The sequence below is a fragment of the Bidens hawaiensis genome, unplaced genomic scaffold (genome assembly GCF_021521415.1).
Source record: "Bidens hawaiensis isolate Kalapana, Puna unplaced genomic scaffold, B.hawaiensis_p1.1 tig00003058_1, whole genome shotgun sequence".
In the NCBI taxonomy this organism is placed as follows: domain Eukaryota; kingdom Viridiplantae; phylum Streptophyta; class Magnoliopsida; order Asterales; family Asteraceae; genus Bidens; species Bidens hawaiensis.
Genome location: NW_027491165.1, coordinates 1,492,569 through 1,515,730, shown reverse-complemented (window position 1 = coordinate 1,515,730; position 23,162 = coordinate 1,492,569). Strand labels below are relative to the sequence as shown.

Genomic DNA, 23,162 nt, shown 5'->3' with positions numbered 1-23,162 from the left:
TATTATTATTATTATTATTATTATTATTCGACAGCCCTGAAACCAACTCCTAACTAATGTTCATGTCGAGACTCGAACCCATACTGCTTTGACAAACGAAATCGGCTACCTAAGGCGAACTTGGTCTTCAAAACTTTTAACATTTCCTCTAGGAGTCCCTTCAAATCTTGTCACCTTAAAATGCTTTATTTCTTCATCCAGGCGAACTGCAGCCTCCGTCCCGCCTACCGCCAAATCCACCAGCATCCGCCCAACCACCGGAGCCATCTTGAAACCATGCCCCGAGAACCCACCCGCAATGACCACATCTTCACCGAACTCACCACCCAAGAAATCTATCACGAAATCCCCATCCGGTGTCAACGAATACAAGCAAGACTGACGCATCATTGGCCCACCTTCCCAATCGACCCTATAGCCAAACGTCGATTTGATCCATTCTTTCAGATATTGAATCACCGTCTGTGTCCCTTCATTACCTGGTTGGCATTAAACAATATATATGTTAGTTAGAGTTAGTTAACAACAATATAATGGGTATGTATGGCAAAACTAGCTGGTAGCTAGTGGCTGGAATCTGTAGCTTTTTAGAAATATTTACATGTTTGGCAGAGTAGCTGAAGTTTTTAATAAAGGTATAAAATTACTAAAATGAGCATAACTAAAAACAATAATAGTAAATGTATTTATTTTAGAATGTTATTTAAGTAAATTAAGATGCTAAAAGCATGTAGCTTTTTCTAAACGTTACTAGTAGAAGCTTTAAACTTTAAGCTTTTTCTCCTGACCTAAAAACTTCAAGCTCATTGAACCAAACAAGGCTTTTAATTAAGTATTAGTTTTTTCTTAAAAGCTTGAAGCTCTTAAAAGCTCTTAAAGGCTTCTGCCAAACATACCCAATATGTATCAAATAAAATAAACCTTATAAACAAGTTTGAATCCGGTTCGGTTATCCGAATAAACAATTTCTGTGGAACAGATAACCGAATCAAATTCATAATCCTATACCAGGTCCACCTGCCCCCCAAGTCCTGAAATCCGGATCGCAGTCCCGACCACCATGAACCGCAACTTTGATCAAACCAGGAAACTCCAAAGCCGGTGTTCCGTACATATACGGATCACCATAGCTCGCAAACGACGGAAAGCCTCCTTCAATGGTGAAATCAAACTTGTATCCCTCTTTCACTTTCCAGTAATACAGATTCGTTTCCACGGGCTGTATCGGCAAACTCACTCCGCCATTGCTAACCCTCTTCACCAGTTTACTCATCCAAGCTCCCGCCTTGACCACACACTTCCTCCCCCAAAACAATTGCCCGGATTCCCCAAACACCAAAACCCCACCTCGCTGTCGGTCGAGTTTCAAGTCTACAATCTCAACCTTGTCCTTGAGCACCGCCCCGTGTTTGATCGCTAACGTTTGAAACATAGCAACCGCTTTCGTCGGCTTCAGAACGCCTCCAACATCCGTGACAACTGCAACCCAGTCATCCGGGATCTCCATCTCTAAAGGCAACCATCTTTTCAGCTGGTGAGGGTCAAGAATCTTGTGTTTGATCGATTGTTGTTCGCAGTTGGCGATGATGGCAACCAGCAAGGTGTTATCAGCTGGACCGACGTCAAGGTGTTGGGTTGGGAAGTGAATGTTGTATCCTATTTCTGATTCCGCTTCGTTCCAGAGGTTCTTGGATTCGATGACCATGGGAGAGTAGTAAGGCTCCGGATAAGTTACACGGATGGTTCGGGACTCGCCGTGTGAAGATCCACGGTGGTGTAGGAAGTCGAACTGCTCGAGGAGTAGGGTTTTGTGGCCTTGTTTGGCTGCATGGCACGCGGTTGAGCTTCCGATCACGCCTGCGCCGATTACGATTACCTCAAACTGGGGTAAGTCATCCATGTGTATGTGTAGGGAAGATCAAAATTGCACAAGGGATGGGTTATACTTACTTATTTGGTTTGGTTTCACTCATGGGAATTGACATTTGAATTGATTATAGTGAGATTTTGTCATGTTCGAAGATGGTAGTATGTAGTTACAGGGGTATAGTGACGGGTGATGAAGGAGACAAATAACTAATGAATGATGAATCTTTACATTTGGTGGCTAACCGAAGAGAGGAGCTACGTGGTCCTTGTTAGACTAACCTGTTTGTTTCTTAGTTTGAATGATAATTTCAAGTCAAATAATAATGATGGGTAGATGGAATCTTCATACGTACACCATCCGTATGTTGACCGTATGTTGATACGGGCCATGTAAATCATGCATGACTGATAAGTGTACGGAATGAACATGAAGAAACAGTTTTTTTAGCCTATACGTGCAATATATACAAAAGTGTATCATCTTGGTTATAACTACTTTTAACTTGGTTTAACAATTAATTGGTAAGTATGTGATATAAGCTTGCTTTGTTAATTAAAAGTGCGAATAACACCTTAGTTCTAAGTCATGTTATTCCATGATAATTAAAAAATTAGATATGCATAACTTTATGACCTCAACTAAAACATCATTTTAGCAAGTGGTTTTATATTAAGTATATATCAAGTAACTTACTTTAAAGATGAGACAATCCCTTAAATTACTAAGTGAATTCTCTTTAATATTTTAGTAAACATAACATTTGTATTATACTTAAAATATCAGTTAAGATTAGTTAACTTGTAAAGGATAAACCTTGAATTACCAAATATTATCCCGCACAACTCTTGGACAATTATAGAAATCATGTAATAACCATCCAAGAGTTGTTTAAAATAGGTTATGTTGCATACTCACTTAACAAATAATTAACCAATTTTTAGTGGATTAATATCAACAATCCGTTTTCACAACGTTGTCAACATTCCCATTTCAAAATGATTAATTACTACTAATACTTCACTTGGTCCATGTTCCTATTAGGATTTATGTTTTCTTTTACCATGAAGAATGACAATCCCCAACTTTTCATCAAGCTCGGTACATGGTGTCTCTTTTAAAGTTTATTATCCAAGGCCTCACAAGAGTGGTAGTTCCCCGGCTCATTGTCAAGCTTGACACTTGGGTTGTCTTTCAAGAAGATTTTAACAATCCTCATCAAGTGATGTAATATCCTAAATATTCATATTTAATAAAAGGAAGTCGCGTTTAGTTATTGGGCCTAAATAATTAATTGGCATTAAATAAAGATAAATGATGGACTTGGATTAATTATGGTAGATTAGAGGATAATGGGCCTTAGGTCCATGGGATTTAAGGGATATAAATACCCCTTAAACCAACCTAAAACCATAATCCTCATTCCATCTTCCATATTTCTCTACACACTCAAAAACACACACACCACCACACATATACGGCCGCGAGTGAGAAAGGGGTGAAACGGGATCGAGCGAACGTTAGTTTTGGTAGATCTTTGCTATACGAGCCATACACAAGATCTAGAGTCCATAAGCAAGCTAACCGAGACCGAAGAGCGCATAAAGGTAAGCCGTTTTACCTTTAAAGTTTACGTTTTTATAAACGTTTAGTCTTGAAACTTGAATCTAGAATAGATCGAGTATAAACGAAACGTAAAGTTGTAAACTTGATGCTAAAACGAACCTAATGAACCCGTGAACATAAACGGTTCGTTCAAGGAAAACCTTAAATCTAGTATTGAACGTTTTTGAGCTTAAAGGTCCAAACTTTATGTGTTTTCGGGCCGAGTCTTATCCAAAATGACCATGGGAATGTTCACGGGATTGGTTAGCATCATATCAAAGGATTAAAGGCTGAACACAGAGGTCTATTGGGTTAAAATCAAAACCCGACGATAACTGTAGATAACTTCGCCAAATACATTCGCGTGTATATAAGTTCGCTTGTATAAGTTCGCTTGTATAAAGTTCGCTTATATAAGTTCGCTTGTATAAGTTCGCCTGGTGATAAGATCGCTTAAACACTAAGTTCGCCGAACACTAAGCTCGCTGAATGTTAAGTTCGCCAAAGTTAAGTCCGCTTACGTTAAGTTCGCTTAACATGCATGTTCGCTTACATTTAAGGTAACGAATCAGACAGCGAATCAGACTAAATTCGTTATGAAGAATGGGTTAGCAAATTAGAAAATAAATTAAAATCCTAATGGAAAATGTGTTAAGACAGTTAATGTAAATAAAAATTTTCAAACTGACCTGACAGCTCGACCCCAGCCAGGGGCTCTGCCCTTTGGACCCCGCTAGGGGCTGCCGCCCCTAGAACCCCGCTGCCAGGGGCGCCGCCCCCGGACCCCCGTTCGTTGTGGGTTAAATAAAGATAGAAATACGATACGAGTAGTAATAGTTAATTGATACGTGTAATTGTTATACAGTTAGTCGTGCACAACTCAAGAAAAGGGATTACCATTAACAGTGAACGTAACCGCATTCAGGTGAGTTTCTAGCCCCATTTCCTTGTTATGTTTTCGGGGCTGTGTGCATACTCGATGTGATAGTTAATACACTTACCTTAACTGGTAAGTGTATGCCTTATATGGTTTATATGTTATGTATGTATATCGTAAATGTGAATGAAAGCTTGTCGGTATGTGAACGGTCTTCGGATATTGCACATGCTAACAAGGGAAGTATGTTTATGATAGATGAATGTGTATGATAGATATATGTACAATATATGAGTATGTATGAATGATTAAAGAAAGTATGTATGTTATGGGTATGTAAAGACGGTATGTACGAAGATGAAGAAAGAGGGACCAGACCCTAATAATATCTGAGATAGAAGGGACCAGACCCTAATAATATATGAGATAGAGAAGTAAAAAGGGACCAGACCCTAATAATATCTGAGATAGACAAGAAAGGGATCAGACCCTAATAATATCTGAGATAGACAAAGGAAAGAGGGACCAGACCCTAATAATATCTAAGATAGAAAAGGAAGGGATCGGACCCTAATAATATCCGAGATAGAAAAGGACAGTAATTCATATAGTATGAAAGTAATAAAGTATGAACGTATGTATGACTTATCTAAAGTAACTATTAGAAAAGGAATGGATCGAACCCTAATAATATCGAAGGTAAGTGTATGTATTGTATAATGTGTGATTAACTAGAACTCACTCAGCGTAGCTGACTTTTAGTATGCACGCAGGTGAGTAGATTGAGGCAGTTCGCTTGACGAGGACACATGGCATCGAATTGAAGACACTGGCGTCTCAAGAAAATGTTATGATGTTTTAAAAGACTATGTTTTGTTTTTAAATGACTATGAATGTTTGATAAAACAAGATTTGAAAGTTATGTAATGTTTTACGGTTGAATTTTATATTCCGCGTGAAGTTTTAATTAACTCTGATATTTAGAACTGCGTTTATGAGTAAATCCAATACCAAAGTAGGGCTACCGGTAACGGGGCCTTACAAGTGATAATTACAACATAACCTTTACTTTTTATAAACCGATCACATGTTTAACCAACCGTATTAAACTTCAATTAAGATTCATTATAAACCAAGATGATACTATGGAAGTTTAGCCAATACTAAGCATAATGTTATTCATCAAAGTAATAGATACAAGCATGATCAAATTAGAACAATCTAACCAATTTGGATGACTAATCATTGATGCTAATGACTTCTTCCAATAGCTTAATCTCCTTAATCTTTAAAAGTGGATGGATGGAATGATTCCATTATTAATGGTGGTGAAAGTGAGTGGGTGGAGTGAATTAAGTGTTCCTCCAAGTCTTAAATGGTATGCATTCAATGAAGAATGACAAGGTATTTATAGGCTGATCTGGTGTCTCAACACGACCATGATAAGGTCAACGCAACCATGTTGAAAGTTTTTTCTAATAGTGTTGTCAGAAAGTACAACAAGAAAGATTTGTCTAAACACGGCCATGTTGACTCTGGACACGGCCCATCTTGAGAGTATTGTCTAGTGGTGTTTATTGCATGTGTCAGGAAGTACATTAGGTGAAATAACACAATCGTCATGAGCCTGGAAGCTTCATCTTTTGTCTTTTCTCTTATACTTTCAACATGGGCATGTTGAGAGTTAACATGGCACGTGGTAAGCTTCAGAATCTTTCATTTTTGTCTTTTCCTTTGGTAGTTTCAACTTGGGGGTATTTTGGTGTCAACATGGTCGTGTTGTGACTTCTGAATTTTGTCTTTTCCTTGTATGCTTGTAACATGGTCATGCCTTGCTCCAAAATGGGGTGTGTTGAGTCAGTTTTCACGGTTTTTCTCTGTTTTTCTTTGTATATCAGCTTGTTTTATTCTTTAAGGCTATATTTACCTAAATATATAAATTATAAACATTAGTGGTTATTTATTCTAATATAATTGTTAATATTATACGGAAGTTTCAGAAAGTCCCAGTAGTTCATAAGAACAAAGTATGAGAATATATGTAGTGATATATAAAACTATGGTTTGCTTTTATTAGCTTATTTTTAGGTAAAACGTCATGTGCTCTCAATGTTCACACACATTTGGCTTTATATGTGGACATACTTGCAATGTTGTATGTATAAACACTCCCTTGTCAAGATATAACTTACAGAGAATATGTTTGTCGAGGAGATCAATTCTCCACCACTTTGTGAAATGCTGCATACGTTAAAAGATAGTAAATATTCAAAGGTTTTTGATGTGGGTGATATGTTTTGTTGGGTTTTTCAGCAAGGGTGTTTAGGAGGGATACGACTAATCGAGCTTCTTCTTCAAAGTGTCTTATTTTTCTTGTCTTTTCTCCATTCTATGTCCCAAAGTGTGGTGAATCGACAATTTTTTTTCTTTATTATACAATCCTAATGACTCTTTCAAAGTCAGATCGTCAAGTCTGGTTTTGTCCAAGATGTGGATCAGTTTTTCCTCAAACCTATTCTGAACATAACTTCCAGTTCTAATGGCTCATTCTGCTTTGAGTCTAATAGCCCCGACCCTCATTAGTTCGGTATATTCGTATTGGGATTGGGTTTAACTTACTCTGCATCTTCTTTCATGAGACCAATTTTCGTAGCCCAAACATCGTTCATATATTTTTGCTCTTTTTCTCATTGCGCTTTTGGAGATCCCACAAAATTGTAGCATTTGTTCCTTTTGGAGCCATTTTTTCCTCACCTCATTGCTAAAGAGAAAGATTCTCTCCCTAAGTTTTGGAGGCAACTTAGGTTTTGCAAATTGTAGGCAACAAAGTAGATTGAAATCGAAAGAATGCATTCCGGTTTTTAGGGTCTACCAGTAAAAGATTAATGCTGAATTCTACTGGTGAATGGGTAATTTGGTTGGATAGGGTTTTTGGTGATAGGAATAGGGTGTTTGATTTGGTTTTGATTGTGGTTGTTTGTGGTTTTTGGAGATTTTGGGTTTGTTGGAAATATATTACCTTTCTTTTTATGCAACGCCTGATCTCGAGTAGAATGCTCAAGACAAGTTCTAATCCGGAAGAGGTATCTGAATCACTCAAAAGGATACAATATATGAGTATTTTTCTAGATATATGCATGAGGCTTAATTCTCACAAAACGGAAGCTAACCAAAGGACAATTTTGTTTGTTTTTATTCCGAAATCAAAACGAATATAACGAAAATCGACCGCATTCGCATAAACTTAACGTCTCAACACCCGCGACCGACAACGCTCGGTTTTACCAACGCTCGAGTTTACTGACCGCCACACCTCATTGGTCCAGTCAGTTTTTATATTCTTTTTCCTTTCTTTAGCTTCGGTACCGTAACAAACGTAGCCGAAACTAAATGAATTCGTGTCCAATTACCACATCAATGCCTGTGATCGACAATGCTTGGGTTTTACCACCATCTAGGTTTACCGACCAAACAAATGTCGTTTTAGGTATTTTATTATTTTATAAGATAATTTGACAAATATATTTTTATGGACGCTAAGGTTTTACCAATGATGTCTATACCGTAAAGAACATAAACAATACTAACTGAATTTGCGTCAATTCACCGGCGTAACGCTCGGGTTTTACCAACACTCCATCGTATGTCGACGGAGGTGCACACATGTCCGCCAAAATGACGTTGTTGGTTTATTATACTTTCTAGTGTTTTAAATTTGGGGGTTTGTTTCCTTCGAGTTACTCAAGGTCACTGCATATGCTATTTGTATTGATATATATGTGTTGTGTATTGATGGATTGATTTCTTTTGATAACCATTTTGAGTTTTAAGAACTCGAAAGAACTCAACGTAACAAATTTTTTTTTCGAATTTTTTTTACACATGTGTAATACATAAGTGTAAATGATGTACACAAAATTATGGTATTTTTTTACACACCAAATCGACTTTTTACACATGTGTAACTAACGTTTAAAGTTGTGTAATTATCAAAAATACTTATTCTCTCTCCTGCTTCATTTTTTAATCAAATTTAATCTCAGCCACATATCATTTAATTAAATGTGTGGTTCAAATTGAGTTCTTAAAGTTCTTAAAACTCACCATGGTTCTCAAAATAACCCTCCCCGTGTATTGATATATATATATATATATATTAATGTTTGAATTTCTAGGGTTTCTAAATTCATTTATGCCGGTGTTAAAAGTGTTGTTTGGGTTTGTTGTCTTAATGTATCTAGGGTTATAAAGTTTGTGATGACTTAATTCAAGATTGTTGCTTGGCATGGGAGAACTAGCGGATGGCAAGCATTTGTTTCTAGCCGGCGCCGTTAGATGTGGCGTAGCGACGTGTATGTTGTCTTTGGTTAATTCAAGGTGTCCTCAAATAGCCCAATCACAACTTAGCGGTTATATATAGATGAGAAAATTATGATTTGCCACCCTGTGGCGGCGCAGTTTGAACCCCTTATTTTTAAATTGCGCGTATTGACCCCCTGTTCTTTCCCGGAAGGCTCAGACTGCCCCTACTGTTAATTTTGACGATTATGACTGTTAAAGTTGGGGTATTTTTGAGTTTGTACACAAAAGAAGTAGGTGATGTATTTGAGTCATTTTGGTTTACTGTTTGACATTACGATGAAGAAACCGAGTGATAGATTTGAGCCATTCTTCCCATTTATATATATCAACACATTTTCGTTTCCTTCCATCCACACCAATCACCATCGCACCACCTCCGCCTCGTCGCCTTTGCGTTCGATGTTTTCGTGTCCGTTTGGGTGTAAATTATAAAAAAAATGAATTTTATAGTTTCGGTTCAGTGTTTTCGTGTTCGTTCAGGTGAAAATTATAAAAAATGATTTTTCGGTTCGGGTGTACTAATAATAATAACAACAACAACGTCGTTTATAAGTCCTCCAACGGTGCGATATTGGCGCAGTTGATGTTCATGCCTCTTTTTGTTTGTTTTCAGCTTTCCCAAACCCTTAATCTTAATCTTAATCTTAATCTTAATCTTAATCTTAATCTGCATGCTGCTACTCATTAATTGCAATCGTCGTATTCATGTTTAGATCAATCATTTTCATTTTCCTCACAATAAAAAAACAACGGTAAAATCTCCATATCATCATCATCATCATCATAATTGTATAGATATGATTAAAACCTAGCTTCGTAATCCAATGCCTTTTCATTTCATTCATTCATTAATTATTTCATCATTTCAATGATCCTCTATTGTTTTTACCATTTCCATGACGTACTCATAAATAAATACTTTTGTTTTCGCCTTCATTTAGCTTTTGCTAGAATAAAATACATATGTGTATGTATCAAACTCCATGCTTATAAAATGTGTTTTGACATTTTTATAGGCGGTGTTTGAATTTGGAGAAAGAAGAAGATGGCTACTCTTTCGGATATTGCTGTATCCGCTGCTATCAACTGTCTATCCGCAGTACTCTTTCTGGTTGCGTTTGCTATCCTACGCCTCCAGCCCCTCAACGACAGAGTTTACTTCCCCAAATGGTATCTTAAAGGCATAAGAGACAGTCCCACTAGTTCTGGAACTTATGTCAAGAAATTTGTCAATCTAGATGCTAAAATGTACCTCAAGTTCTTGAATTGGATGCCTGCTGCATTAAGGATGCCAGAACCCGAGCTTATTGAACACGCCGGCCTTGATTCTGCTGTCTACATTCGAATCTACCTTCTTGGGTGAGCTTGTTCGTTCGTATATGTTTGTTTAACTTTAACCGACTGAACACAAACCATTAAACGGAGAGGTTTTCTTGGTCTTGTTGGTTCGTTAAGAGAATAAACAAGTTTGTGCTCGTTCATTAATAGTATAAAGGAATGGTTCATGAACGTAAACAAACACGTGTATATGAACGTAGACGAACATAAACGAATTTAAACTGAACATAAAAACGAACATAATGTTAAACTTTAGGGCAAGTGAATCAAGAACACGAACACGAGATTTGTAGAACTCTCTACGACTCTTTTATTAAGAAAATGACAAACGAGAAAAACTTAATAATTAACTAACACATTGAACCACTGGTATATATAAACCCACGGTTCCCAATCCTATACTAACTCAAATACAGAATTTGAAACCAAATACAGTTAGGATTAAATAAAATAAGACTAACTTATCTTATAATAATAAACTAATTATTATATTAAATATTCTCTAAGATATTAGGAGCCTTCAATCTGATTTGGTGTTGGACACGTTTAACACATAAACCATCCAACTAAGTGTTCACAAGCATAATTGAACGGACGAGACATGTGTTCATGTTAACATACTTTTGCGTGGCTTTATCTCACTTACATTCGTTCATCTATTTTCAGCTATGTTCATTTGTTTACGTTCGTGAACAATTCGGTTATACTGTTAACAAACAAACACGGACAACAAAACCCCATTCGATCATTTGTTTGGTTAACGTTAAATGAACAAACACCAACATTCTCCGTTCATGTTCGTTTACAAGCAATAAAATTACTAATGTGAAATTTTGCATGCAGTTTGAAAATATTTTGCCCCATCACTCTGCTTTCATTTGCTGTATTGGTGCCTGTTAATTACACTGGGGATCATTTTGAGGTGATGAAAACGAATATGAAAGATTTAACATTTAGTGACATTGACAAGCTTTCAATATCCAACATCGCGCCTGGATCAAGCAGGTGTTTAAATATTTTTGATTTATATTATATACTTTATTTCGTGATTTTAGTAACCATAATTAAGGATTTATGTATATGCATTTTTTTGAATCAGGTTATATGCGCATATAGTAATGGCGTATGTCTTCACATTTTGGACATGTTTTGCTCTTTATAGAGAATACATGATTGTAGCAAAAATGAGGCTGCATTTTATTGCTAATGAAAGGCGTCGTCCTGATCAATTTACAGTGAGTGTCCAGTCAGCAAAGAATTCAGGAGTGTGCATGAAACCAAAAAAAATAATCTGTAACTGAGAAACCGTACCGAAATAATCAAACCCAAATAAAAACTGATGGTTTGGTTTTATATTTTCATAAATAAACAAATAAAAACTGATGAATTTGAGGCTAGTTAATACTTAAATGATTATTACACATTTGGGCCTAGATTTTTTGTGTTACATGATTTATTAATTTTTTTATAAATTACTTAACGTTCAAAAATAAAAGTATAAAATCAATACCAAAAGTCGGTTTTGTTAGGTTTTTACGGGTTCGGTTCCGTTAGTTCGGTCTTTTTGGTTTTTGGTACATGCGAAACCAAAACCGAAATTTGGTTTGTGAAAATTTGTGATAATATTATTTTTGTAATTATAGTTAACATAGTAGTTAAAATAGACAATAAAAAGGGATCAAAGGTGCTTTGTTTAGTCAACCCGAAGCGTTATTGGGCCCTAATAATTTGTAATGTGAGAATGGCTGCCTCATACAGGTTCTTGTGAGGAATGTTCCTCCAGATGTTGACGAATCAGTCAGTGAACATGTTGAACATTTCTTCTGTGTTAATCACCCTGATCATTACCTTACACATCAGGTATACTTCTTCTTTCAGGAACTTATATTATACAATGCATCTAGGCCTGTTAACGAACCGTCAGTGAACACTTCGTGAACTGTTTGGCAGGAAGTTCGGTTATTTAATAAACGAACAAACATGAATACTTTTATGTTCATTTAGTTAAACGAACGTGCATGAACACATGTCTTGTTCATTCATTTATGTTTGCAAACGTTCATTCATAAATTTGTTTATGGTCGTTAGTTTACTATTTTTTTAGTTTGTTTTGTTTACGTTTATGCATATCTTCATTTAAATTTCTTAGGCCCATTACAATTTAGTCTAGTTTTATAAAATAGTTCCATTACAATATAGTCTAGTTTTATGAATAATGAGAAGCAGAATTCGTTAACTCAAACCGTTATTACTAACTATTTGCTTAATGATCAAGGTAGAATAAAATTGTGTAGAAATTTACATATATAAACCTGGAGTTGTAGGTAGTGTACGATGCAAATACTCTTGCAGATATGGTGGTGGTAAAAAAGAGTTTGCAAAATTGGCTTACTTACTACACCAACAAGTATGAGAGACACCCTAATAAAAGGCCCACTACTAAGGTATTTTCGTTTAACGTCTTCCATTTTAAATATTGTTATTATTATTCTCTATTTTCTTAAAACCGGTTTACATGTAGTTCGTCTATATAGGCAGGTTTTTGGGGTCTATGGGGAAAACACGTTGATGCGATAGATTTTTATACGGAACAAATCGAGACTCTAAGCAAAGAAGTAAGCATACAAAGTTACTAAATGACTGGTTTCTTGTAACACCATATCTGGAGTGGTAATTTTGACCAATATACTTATGAATGAGTCAATTCGGGTTGTTTATAGTTTTTAATGGTTCAAATGGTCAAATCAAGATATTGAGCTTAAAAGTAAACAAGTAACATGGGTCAAACGGGTCAAATTAATTTTCTGTAGTCATATGTGGGTCACTAGTTAATCCTGAATGGTTTGAACAAAAAGTGTTTTTAAATACGTCAAAGTCCAAAGTTTAATTTCAATGCACAAAAAATCCTAAATCACTGTAATTCAGATAAACAGATTGTCATAAAATATACAAATATTTTGAACAAAGAGTCTTTTAGGTCAACATAACCTGACCCGAATAGTTTTGATCTGGAAAAATATCTATTTTTAGGGGTGTATACAAGCTGAGTCGAGCTTGAGCTCAAACTCGACTCATTAAACTTAAGAGAGCTCGAGCTCGTTTAGAACTCCATTTCTTAAGCTTGAGCTTGGCTCATGAGTAGTTTTTCAAGCTCGGGCTTAACTTGTTTATTATTTATTAGCTATTATATTTATATACTTTTATAACATTGTGTAATTTTTTCTTTTCTAATGATTGGGTACGTTATTAGGAAGAAGCTGAAAGAGAAAGAGTGTTAAATGATCCAAGTTGCATTATGCCTGCAGCATTTGTTTCGTTTAGATCACGGTGGGGTGCAGCCGTTTGTGCTCAAACAGACCAATCACATAACCCCACGAAATGGCTCACCGAGTGGGCCCCGGAACCACGTGATATTTATTGGGACAATTTAGCCATACCATATGTTGAACTTAACTTGAGGAGATTGCTAATGGCTGTTGCTTTATTTGGTCTTACTTTCTGTTTTATGGTCCCTATAGCCTTTGTTCAAACTTTGGCTAATCTTGAGGGAATTCAGAAGGTTTTTCCCTTTTTGAGACCTCTTATTGAAATGTGAGTCAATTTTTAAATGATCCAATATACTTATGATTATATTATATTATATTGTTGTTGTGAATCTGAAATGATTTAAATGATCAGGGGATCAGTGAAGTCTGTACTTCAAGGTTATCTTCCTGGGATTATATTGAAGATATTTCTCATTCTTCTACCAACAATTATAATGTTCATGTCAAAAATAGAGGGATTTACAGCACATTCATCTTTAGAGACGCGTTCAGCTGGAAAATACCACTTATTTTTGCTTGTCAATGTATTTCTTGGAAGCATAATTACTGGAACTGCCCTTCAGCAACTTAAAGAGTTCATGAATCAGTCCCCAGCTGAGTATGATGCTATTTCTTTTATAAGTCACAATATTATTGATACTCATAACAGTATGAAAAAATGATCACTTGAGTTGAAGATCACTCAAAGTGTTATTTTTAATGCATAAAACCTTCTATATCATTTTGTTAAATATATTAAAAGCATATAATATTTGTAAGCATAGTTGACACTCTAATTATTCAACACGATTTTTAAATTTTTGGTCAAGAAGTGTTTTTGGCCTTTTGGGTCAACCTGCCAAGACTGGATTTTTTGACCCGACCTAACCACTATGCCACATCAAATGGGCTGCAATTTGGCTTGTAAACGAACCGAACGAACACAAATGGGGCATGTTCGTGTTCGTTCATTTAGCAAAAACGAGCAAGCGATCAAACATGAACGATTAAACGAACGTGGATTTCTTGTTCGTGTTCGATCATTTATAAAATGAATTGTTCGTCAATAGTAACAAAGAGTTTATAAAGGTAAACGAACATAAATGAACGCATATAACTGTAGATGACAAGTATAAATGAACATAACTAAGCTAACACCAATCAAAGAAAAACATGAATATCAATATGTCGTTCCAAAAAATTAATAAAATATACCAAATTATAATAGGCCTAACAACATAAATGAATAAACTCAAACAAACGTAAACTGATGAACAAACATAACCGAACGTTCACAAACATAAATGTATGAACAAGACATGTGTTTGTGTTTGTTCATTTAACTAAATGAACAGATAGTTTTGTTCATGTTTGTTTGTTTATTAAACAAACTAACTTCCCATCGAACAGTTCATTAAATGTTCGGTTCGTTTACAGGCCTAATTGAAAGTCGGCTAAAGCGTGAACAAAATTCATACAACTCTCTGTATCGTTAGTTTATCTAGTGAGCAACAATATTTAGTACATTATTTATTTATAACAAGTGCAAAGGTCAACTATTAACAGTTTGTTAAACTCAGGATTCCTAAAACAGTTGGTGTGTCGATCCCAATGAAAGCGACATTTTTCATAACATATGTAATGGTAGACGGTTGGTCAGGAGTTGCTGCAGAGATCTTAAGATTGGTTCCTTTGATTGTTTTTCACTTGAAAAACGCGTTTCTTGTAAAGACCGAAAAGGACCGAGAAGAGGCAATGGATGCTGGTTCCTTAACTTGGGCCGTATCTGAGCCCCGAATACAGCTGTACTTTCTGCTTGGATTACTCTACTCTACTGTCACCCCTATATTACTCCCCTTCATTGTAATCTTTTTTGCCTTTGCCTTTCTGGTTTTCCGCCATCAGGTAAACTGTTCCACCATTCCACTATAATTAGCGCTGTTCACGAGCCAATCTGAGCCAGGGAAAGCTCGGGTTTGGCTCGGTTTTAAAGTTTGATGGTTTTTGTTAGGGGTATGCATGACTGTATGGGAAGGGTTTACCAAAAACTGAAAATTTGGTTTTTGAGCTTTTGAAAGCCGTTCATATTGTCAGTTTACCATTTGCGCTTGAAATTTATTGGGCCGAAAAAAGGTTTGGCCCAATAAATATTTGGGTAACTCTATTAAGTACTTATAGAGTACTTAAAGTTCAAAATAAAAAAATGAAAATACATAAATTCGGTTCGGTTTTAATTACATGCAAAACTGTAACATAACATAACCGAAAGTTGAGTCCTTTTGTTTAACCTTCTCGTTATAAATAAATGGAACAAAATTGACAATATTCTGCTATTTGTTGTTTGTGGATGTTAGATTATCAACGTATACGATCAAAAGTACGAGAGTAGTGCAGCATTTTGGCCCGATGTTCACCGCCAAATAATCATCGGATTAATGATTTCACAATTTCTATTTTTAGGATTACTAAACACAAAAAAGGCAACTAATGCAAATTATTGCCTCATTCCTCTTCCCATCTTAACATTCTGGTTCTTTAGATTCTGCAAGGGCCGGTTTGAAGCCCAGTTCAAACGATTCCCATTAGAGGTTAGACATAACCAAGTCTATGTGAAAAGATGAAACCACCCTTTTGTTTATATTAGAGTGTGCATAGGCCGTATTAGTCAGTTTTGGGCCCACACCGAACCAAAACCTGAAAAGAAAAATGGTTGAATTTTTGAAAACCGTTCTGTTTTCACAATGGGTTCCTTTCGGTTTGGGTTGTTTCGATTTACCATTCGGGCTTGAAAATTTTGAGCTAAAGCCAATGTCACAAAATAATGAATTTGGGCCTGCAACTTTGGACCTAAATTTTTTTTTGTTAACTGATGATTATTTTATTATTACACATTTTGTACCTAAAATTTTTTTATTAGACATAATTTGAAAAGACGAAAATAACATTTTGTTTATACAACGATTACACGATTCTGTTTTGATCACAGGATGCAATGAAGAAAGATACACTAGAACGGGCAACCGAACCGAATCTTAACATAAAATTATATCTTCAAGACGCATACGTGCACCCGGTTTTCAAGGGTTCAATGGAGTTTGAAAGACCTGTAGTTGTTGATGAAGAAGAAAACAGTCCACTTGTTGCAACAAAAAGGAGTATTCATCATAGAGAGGGTAAAAAAGTAATTCAACAAGGCAGTTCTGAGGACATAACAGGTATTTCACCAGTTTTAATTGTATCATAAACGTGTCGACCTGTTTAACTTAAACCCAAACATGTTTTAACTTCGTGTCCATGTCAGAAATTGCGAGCCCTATGTATGATTCTTGATCTAAATGGGTTTTAACTTTATTTCAGAGACTCCCAAAGGAGGTTCTGTAGCAGGCCCGAGTGCCCGACACTGGTAGTGGTGGAAGAAAGGCTGTGAATTTGGTATGTACAGAGTTGGAGAATGTTTGTGACTCAGGACTGAGTCTAAACCGAACCAAGATATGGCGTTTTTGTGTACAGAAAAAACAGTTGTTCAGCTGATCAATGGCACCTAAAGGCTAAACCCATTCTTTTTTGCATCTGTTTTGTAAATCATAATTGTATATTTTCAATGGCTAATATTTTTTAACCTGCATTTAGTTAAAAGGTAGCGAGGCATGATTGGTCCTGGCCTCAGCCCAGACAGCGCGGTCTGCAGCTTGGTCAGTTAGGCCCGGATCAAGTTAAGGCTAGTTTAAATCTCATGCAGCCGTGCCCGATTCTAAAATCGATTTAGACAGTGATGCTGTATCCACTCCTATTTGGAATTCTTTTCCATTATTGTTGTAGAAAACTAGAGGTCTTGAATAGGTTAATAAGAATTTTAATCTTGTTGGTAAATTCTTTTTATAACTCAAGAAGTTGAATATGCAATGGGTAAATAATTTAAGATATAGAGATGATAAAATCGATTTATAGAGGTTCTAGTAGATGTTAACTAATCCACTTGACGTCATTTTCTTTGGTTTATTGTTTTGACCAAATATTAATCAAGATAATTCTGTGATCAAGTTAATAGATAGTGTGCTTGAGTGATTTATGTAACAAACACGATAAAGAAAGCAAAAGGCTGACAGCCTGACACAAGTGATTACGAGGAAAGGCCTTAGTCAGTCTTTGAGGATCCCGGCATAAAAACTTGGAAGGTGACTAACCTTCACTCTGCCTTTGTTGATCTTATTAAATGAGGTAAGAATTACAACTCAAGAGCAAGTATGAATAGAATCTAAGTGTTACAAAGAGAGTTGCGGGTGTTTGTTGTGTCATATATCTATCATATCGCCTCATTATATAAGAAAAATAAAAATAACTAAATTTCAAGAATCCTGGAATTTACTTGGTCTGCACTACATGTCGCTAGACTAAATAACGATCGCCTCCGAAGACTAGTCAAAGCCAAAAGAGAAACAACCGGTTATTAACGCTAATACAGTAATACTCATGATAATAACTTATTTAAGATCCAGGATCTTGGATCATAAAAATTGACCCCTAACATTTACACATGTACTTTCTAATACTAATCTTGTTATCTTATTTATTTAGTATTAGTTTTAGATCTCTATCTTGTTTATTGTTAGTTTTAGATCTCTCTTTATTTATAAAAATTTTATGTTGTAGCCTTCCTTATCTTGTACCATTTCATCTTTGGATGCGATAAGAATTGCAACTTGTGTAACTTATAATGTTCATTAAATTATACGGAGACATATATGTGATAATAATAGTAACTTGTATTGTACTTATCATTAATGTCGTCCAAATAAAACTCAAATATCCATTTCTTTTATTTGTGCTAAATCTAATACACACTCTCTGATTTTATATTCTAAAAATCATCACCCCTACATCTCGTATAATTTGAATCCACAACCATCTTTTTTTCAAACTAATGTCCGGGATCGGTTAGAGGGAGGGGTCGGGTGGTTGTGGAGACACGATCCTGATTCGGAAGACGAGAGAAGGGATTTTTCTGATCTCCAGACCTGCTTGAACTCGGTAATCTTAAATGATAGAGATGACGGGTGGAGATGGTTGGGGGACCAGTCGGGGAGTTTCTCGGTAAAGTCCGCAAAGCTTGTGTTATCTTACTACACAACTTCTAGCAATCGTTTTGTCATCGATTGGTGTAAATGGGTCCCGTTGAAGTGTAATGTTTTTGTTTGGAGGGCCGAAATGAATAGAATTCCGACTAAGGATGCATTGATTAGAAGGGGCATATCGGTTGGGGATGGTCTATGTTCGCTATGCGGCAGTGAGGAGGAATCGGCAGAGAGCCTAACAGACCTCTACCAAGAATATGGACTCCCCTCACCAAAACGCCTTCGCAAGTGTTAAGCACAGAGAATGTCCAGTTTAAAAACCCCAGGCCATTACTCCATAAGGGACCACCGAACAGTGGCAAATATTGTGAGTTTCACAAATCCACAGGGCACAACACCGATGCATGCCATCATTTGAAGGATGCGATCGAAAAAGATGTGAAATCAGGCAAGTTGGCTCACCTGGTAAAAAATCCAAGACCAGAGAACGAACAACCAGACGGAGCCTCAGCCAGTAAAAAATTCAAAAGAATCTGTGTAGCTGAAGGAAGAAGGCAGGGGCAAGGATCGAGGAAGAGAATCGCGCAAATCCAAGGGGATTGGCGCGAGCAACAAGTAATCTTTCCAAGAATCAGAGGAGGCCCGTCTATCAGCAGTCCTCTAGTCATCACTGCACACATCGCTCATTATGAGGTGTCAAGAGTCCTGGTGGACACCGGTAGTGAGTCAGACATCATGTATGAGCAATGTTTCAGGAAGTTGGATCCAGCAGACCAAGCAAGGCTCGAAGTTGTGAGTGCACCAATCTCGGGTGTCTCAAACGAAATTATTCACCCCCTAGGTCAGATACAATTCGAACTAACTATGGGGGATGAGAAGCACAAGCGAGCTGAAATTGTCAACTTCCTGGTCTTGCCCACCACTTCATGCCATAGTATGATCTTGGGTAGAGGAACGATTGCCCAATTCAACGCCATACCGTCACCAGCGCATGGCGCGTTGGGGTTCCCAACACCAACAGGAGTAACATTTGTGTACCGAGATCATTTATGCGCAGTAATAAGTATATCTCGAGAGGGGAGAATGAAGCTTCCAGTGGCAAACAACGCGCCAGAGGAATGGATTCTCAACCCAAAATTCCCAGAACAAACAATCACAATCGGAGCTACGATATCAGATGACACAAGAGTGAGAATGAAAAGATTGCTCACAACGTATATGTCAGTCTTCGCGTGGCAACATTCTGATATGACTGGGGTTCCGCGAGACCTGGCGCAGCACTCTCTCAACACATTCAAGTCCGTGGAGCCAATTGCTCAAAAGAAAAGAGTCATGGGAGACGAGAAGACAGAGGCCATAAATGAGCAAGTAGAAGATCTACTGCGCGCGAATATCATTCGCCCAATACGATATCAAACATGGGTAGCCAATCCTGTGATGGTAAAGAAGAGCAATGGGTCATGGAGAATGTGCATTGATTTCAAGGACCTCAACAAGGCGTGTCCAAAAGATTGTTACCCCCTCCCAAACATTGACATGAAGGTGGACTCTGTGGCGCCATTTAAGCTCAAATGTTTCCTGGATGCCTATAAGGGCTATCACCAAATTCAAATGGCACCACAGGATGAAGACAAGACTGATTTCAGAACTGACAAGGGTGTTTTATGTTACCAAAAAATGCCCTTTGGTTTGAAGAATGCAGGAGCCACTTACCAAAGACTCATGGATGCAATTTTCAACGAGCAGATTGGAAAAAACTTAGAAGTCTACGTGGATGATTTGGTGATTAAAAGCAGGGAGGAAAAACAAATGCTCAAAGACATCAAAGAAACCCTTCGGCGCCTAAAGGAAGTAAACATGAAGCTCAACCCCGAGCAAATGCACATTCGGCGTGGAAGAAGGGAAATTTCTCGACGTAATGGTCACCAAGGATGGTTTCAAGGTGAAACCAGAGAAGGTGGAGGCTATCCTCGGCATGCCCTCACCATCCACCATGAAGGAAGTTCAAAAGTTGAATGGTAGATTGGTATCAATTAACAGGTTCCTAGCAAACCATGCAAGCAAATCTACCCCATTCATTAACACATTGAGAAATTGCTTAAAGAAAAGCCAATTCAAGTGGACGCCTGAGGCCGAGCAAGCTTTCAGTGAGATAAAAGAATGTCTGATAAATCTGCCTGCGCTCACAGCTCCACTACCTGGTGAAACTTTAACGTTGTACCTGTCAGCAGGAGAGCGCGTCATTGGCGCAGTATTATTGGTGGATCGCAAGGGAATCCAAACACCAATTTATTATGTAAGTCGGGTGCTGACAGATCCTGAGACGCGCTACACCATCATAGAAAAGTTAGTTTTATCACTAACGCATGCGTCGCGCAAGCTTCACAGATATTTCAATGGTCATCCTATTGAAGTCCTGACTGATTACAACATCCAGCAAGTCTTGCGACGTCCCGAGCTCTCGGGAAGGCTGACAAAATGGGCGCTGGAATTAGGGGAGCACACGATCACCTATAAGCCTCGTCCAGCAATCAAGGGACAAGTCTTAGCTGATTTCATCGCAGAAATCCCTGAAGGAAAAGTCGAAGAGGCTCAGCGCAAAGTAGACCCTCCGCAAGCCAATAATGAAGAAAACGTTTGGAGATTATTCAATGATGGAGCTTCAAACAACGAAGGGTCCGGCGCAGGCCTCAAACTGGTGGATCCAGAAAATCATGAGTATACTTACACAATCAGGTTGGATTTCAAGAGCACCAACAATGAAGCTGAGTATGAAGCCCTGCTGGCTGGTTTGCGCATCGCGCACAAGTTCGGAGTTAAAAAGCTAGAGGCTCATGTAGATTCATACCTGGTAGCAGCACAAGTCAATGGCCTTTATGATGCCAAGGAGAACACCATGCCTCTGTATCTAGAGCAGGCGAAGAAACTCACCGAACAATTTGACTTTTTCAGAATCATACACATTCCGCGCAGTGAAAATAAGTCTGCCGACGCGCTAAGCAAGATGGCATCAACCAGCTTCGATCATTTTGGCAAAGATGTCAGGGTGGAAGTAATGAGCAACCCGTCAGTGGGAGCGAAGTCTGTTATTGTAATTCATACAACACCTTCATCATGGATAACTCCAATAATGGAATTCTTGAAGAAGGGAAAGGTACCAGATGATCGCGCACAGGCGAGGAAGATAAGACACAAGTCGCAGAACTACGAAATGCTTGATGATACGTTATATCGACGCTCTTATCTTGGACCACTCATGAAATGCCTAGACGCTGAGGAAGCAAGCTATGTGATCAGAGAGATACACGAAGGAATCTGTGGAATACATGCTGGCCCGCGCATGGTGATCGCCAAGGCAATGAACGCAGGTTACTATTGGCCAGGCATGTACTTGGACGCGTTAAAAGAGATCCAAAAATGCAAAGCGTGTCAGAGCTATGCGCCAAATACCATGCGGCCAAAGAACAACTTGATTCCGGTGACCTCTGATGGCCTTTCCACAAGTGGGCAATCGATATTGTGGGTCCCTTACCACAAGCGCCAGGGCGAGTAAAGTTTTTGGTAGTGGCAGTAGACTATTTCACAAAATGGGTTGAAGCCAAGCCACTGGCAAAAATCACAGCCGAGGCAATGAAGCAATTTATTTGGAGCCACATCGTATGCCGTTTTGGCCTGCCCATGGAAATCGTGAGCGACAATGGCAAACAATTCATTGACAGGAAGATATCCAGTTGGTTCAAGGAATTGCACATCAATCAGGTCTTCACTTCAGTATACCACCCTCAAGGGAATGGCCAAGTGGAACGCGCGAACCAAAGCTTGCTGAATGGGCTGAAGAAAAGGTTGGAGGGAGAGTCCCATGCATGGGTCGAGGAGTTACCTAATGTACTGTGGGCGCACAGGACATTAAGCAAAACCAGCAATGGCGAGTCCCCGTTCAGCCTAACCTATGGAACGGAGGCTATGATTCCAGCAGAGATTGGATGCCCATCCTATAGAGTGCTCATGAAGAGCAAGACGGATAATGAGCAAGAAAGGAGGTTGGATCTCAATTTACTTGAGGGACGCAGAGAGGCGGCTATCATCAGTGAAGCCAAATACAAGAAAAAGCTAGAAAAATACTACAATCAGCGCGTGAAAGAATGCCACTTCAAGAAGAATGATTTTGTCATTCGGAACAATGAAGCTAGTCGCGCAATACCCCCGGGAAAGATGTCTCCCAACTGGGAGGGACCTTATCAAGTCTCGGAAGAATTGGGAAAAGGCGCATACGCTTTAAAAGATTTAAATGGAAAGAAGATCCCGCGCACATGGAACGCAGCACAACTTAGAAAATGTTTCATGTAAAAGTTGTCAAGCTTGTAATCAAGGCTTTTTAAGCCATTATGAATAATGATACGCTCTATTTTCTTTCTTAATATGCGTTCTATTACCTTTTGCATACATGTTTCACACTTCCCTTTATTAATTTTGAGCAATATGACAACATTGTATTGACATCAAACCAAAAATAAAACGAAGTAAAACATACATGCGCGAGCTTCAAGCTCAGACGCGTTAACGAGTTTTAACTCTAAAACGTCAGGGCCTTAGCCCAATAATATGAGCCTTAGCTCAAATTACTCATAGCATCCATCCTACGTATTGCGCAGCTGGACCATAAAAATACCTAAGCACAACTAAGGCAAAGCACATGCCAAAGCATAGTTGTTAAGGTCTCAGGTCGAGGGGCCGCG

The 23,162-nt window shown here is 37.8% G+C and overlaps 2 protein-coding genes across 2 annotated transcripts; one reads left to right on the top strand and one right to left on the bottom strand.

The window, feature by feature from the left end:
• Positions 1-16: 16 nt before the first annotated feature.
• On the bottom strand, positions 17-1,900 carry LOC143622152 (putative sarcosine oxidase). Its single transcript, XM_077093377.1, has 2 exons — positions 1,009-1,900; positions 17-479 (listed from the first exon to the last, which is right to left on the bottom strand). The coding sequence occupies exons 1-2, from the start codon at positions 1,898-1,900 to the stop codon at positions 106-108; spliced, it is 1,266 nt and encodes a 421-aa protein (XP_076949492.1). The 3' UTR covers positions 17-105.
• Positions 1,901-9,730: 7,830 nt separating this feature from the next.
• Positions 9,731-17,378, top strand: LOC143622206 (hyperosmolality-gated Ca2+ permeable channel 1.7-like). Its single transcript, XM_077093407.1, has 12 exons — positions 9,731-10,070; positions 10,893-11,054; positions 11,149-11,284; positions 11,808-11,909; positions 12,374-12,493; positions 12,584-12,664; positions 13,300-13,640; positions 13,728-13,973; positions 14,935-15,259; positions 15,709-15,942; positions 16,341-16,569; positions 16,712-17,378. Exons 1-12 carry the CDS (start codon positions 9,757-9,759, stop codon positions 16,759-16,761), a joined length of 2,340 nt encoding a protein of 779 aa, XP_076949522.1. The 5' UTR covers positions 9,731-9,756; the 3' UTR covers positions 16,762-17,378.
• The last annotated feature ends 5,784 nt before the right edge of the window (positions 17,379-23,162 follow it).

What these genes read in the sequence shown, in the direction of transcription:
- LOC143622152 (XM_077093377.1), bottom strand. Translation starts at nt 1,900, where the DNA reads ATGGATGACTTACCCCAGTTTGAGGTAATCGTAATCGGCGCAGGCGTG. An exon ending in TTGGGGGGCAGGTGGACCTG is followed by an intron (nt 480 to 1,008) that starts GTATAGGATTAT and finishes AATGCCAACCAG; the next exon opens with GTAATGAAGGGACACAGACG.
- LOC143622206 (XM_077093407.1), top strand. Translation starts at nt 9,757, where the DNA reads ATGGCTACTCTTTCGGATATTGCTGTATCCGCTGCTATCAACTGTCTA. An exon ending in ATCATTACCTTACACATCAG is followed by an intron (nt 11,910 to 12,373) that starts GTATACTTCTTC and finishes CTGGAGTTGTAG; the next exon opens with GTAGTGTACGATGCAAATAC. An exon ending in ATAAAAGGCCCACTACTAAG is followed by an intron (nt 12,494 to 12,583) that starts GTATTTTCGTTT and finishes TCGTCTATATAG; the next exon opens with GCAGGTTTTTGGGGTCTATG.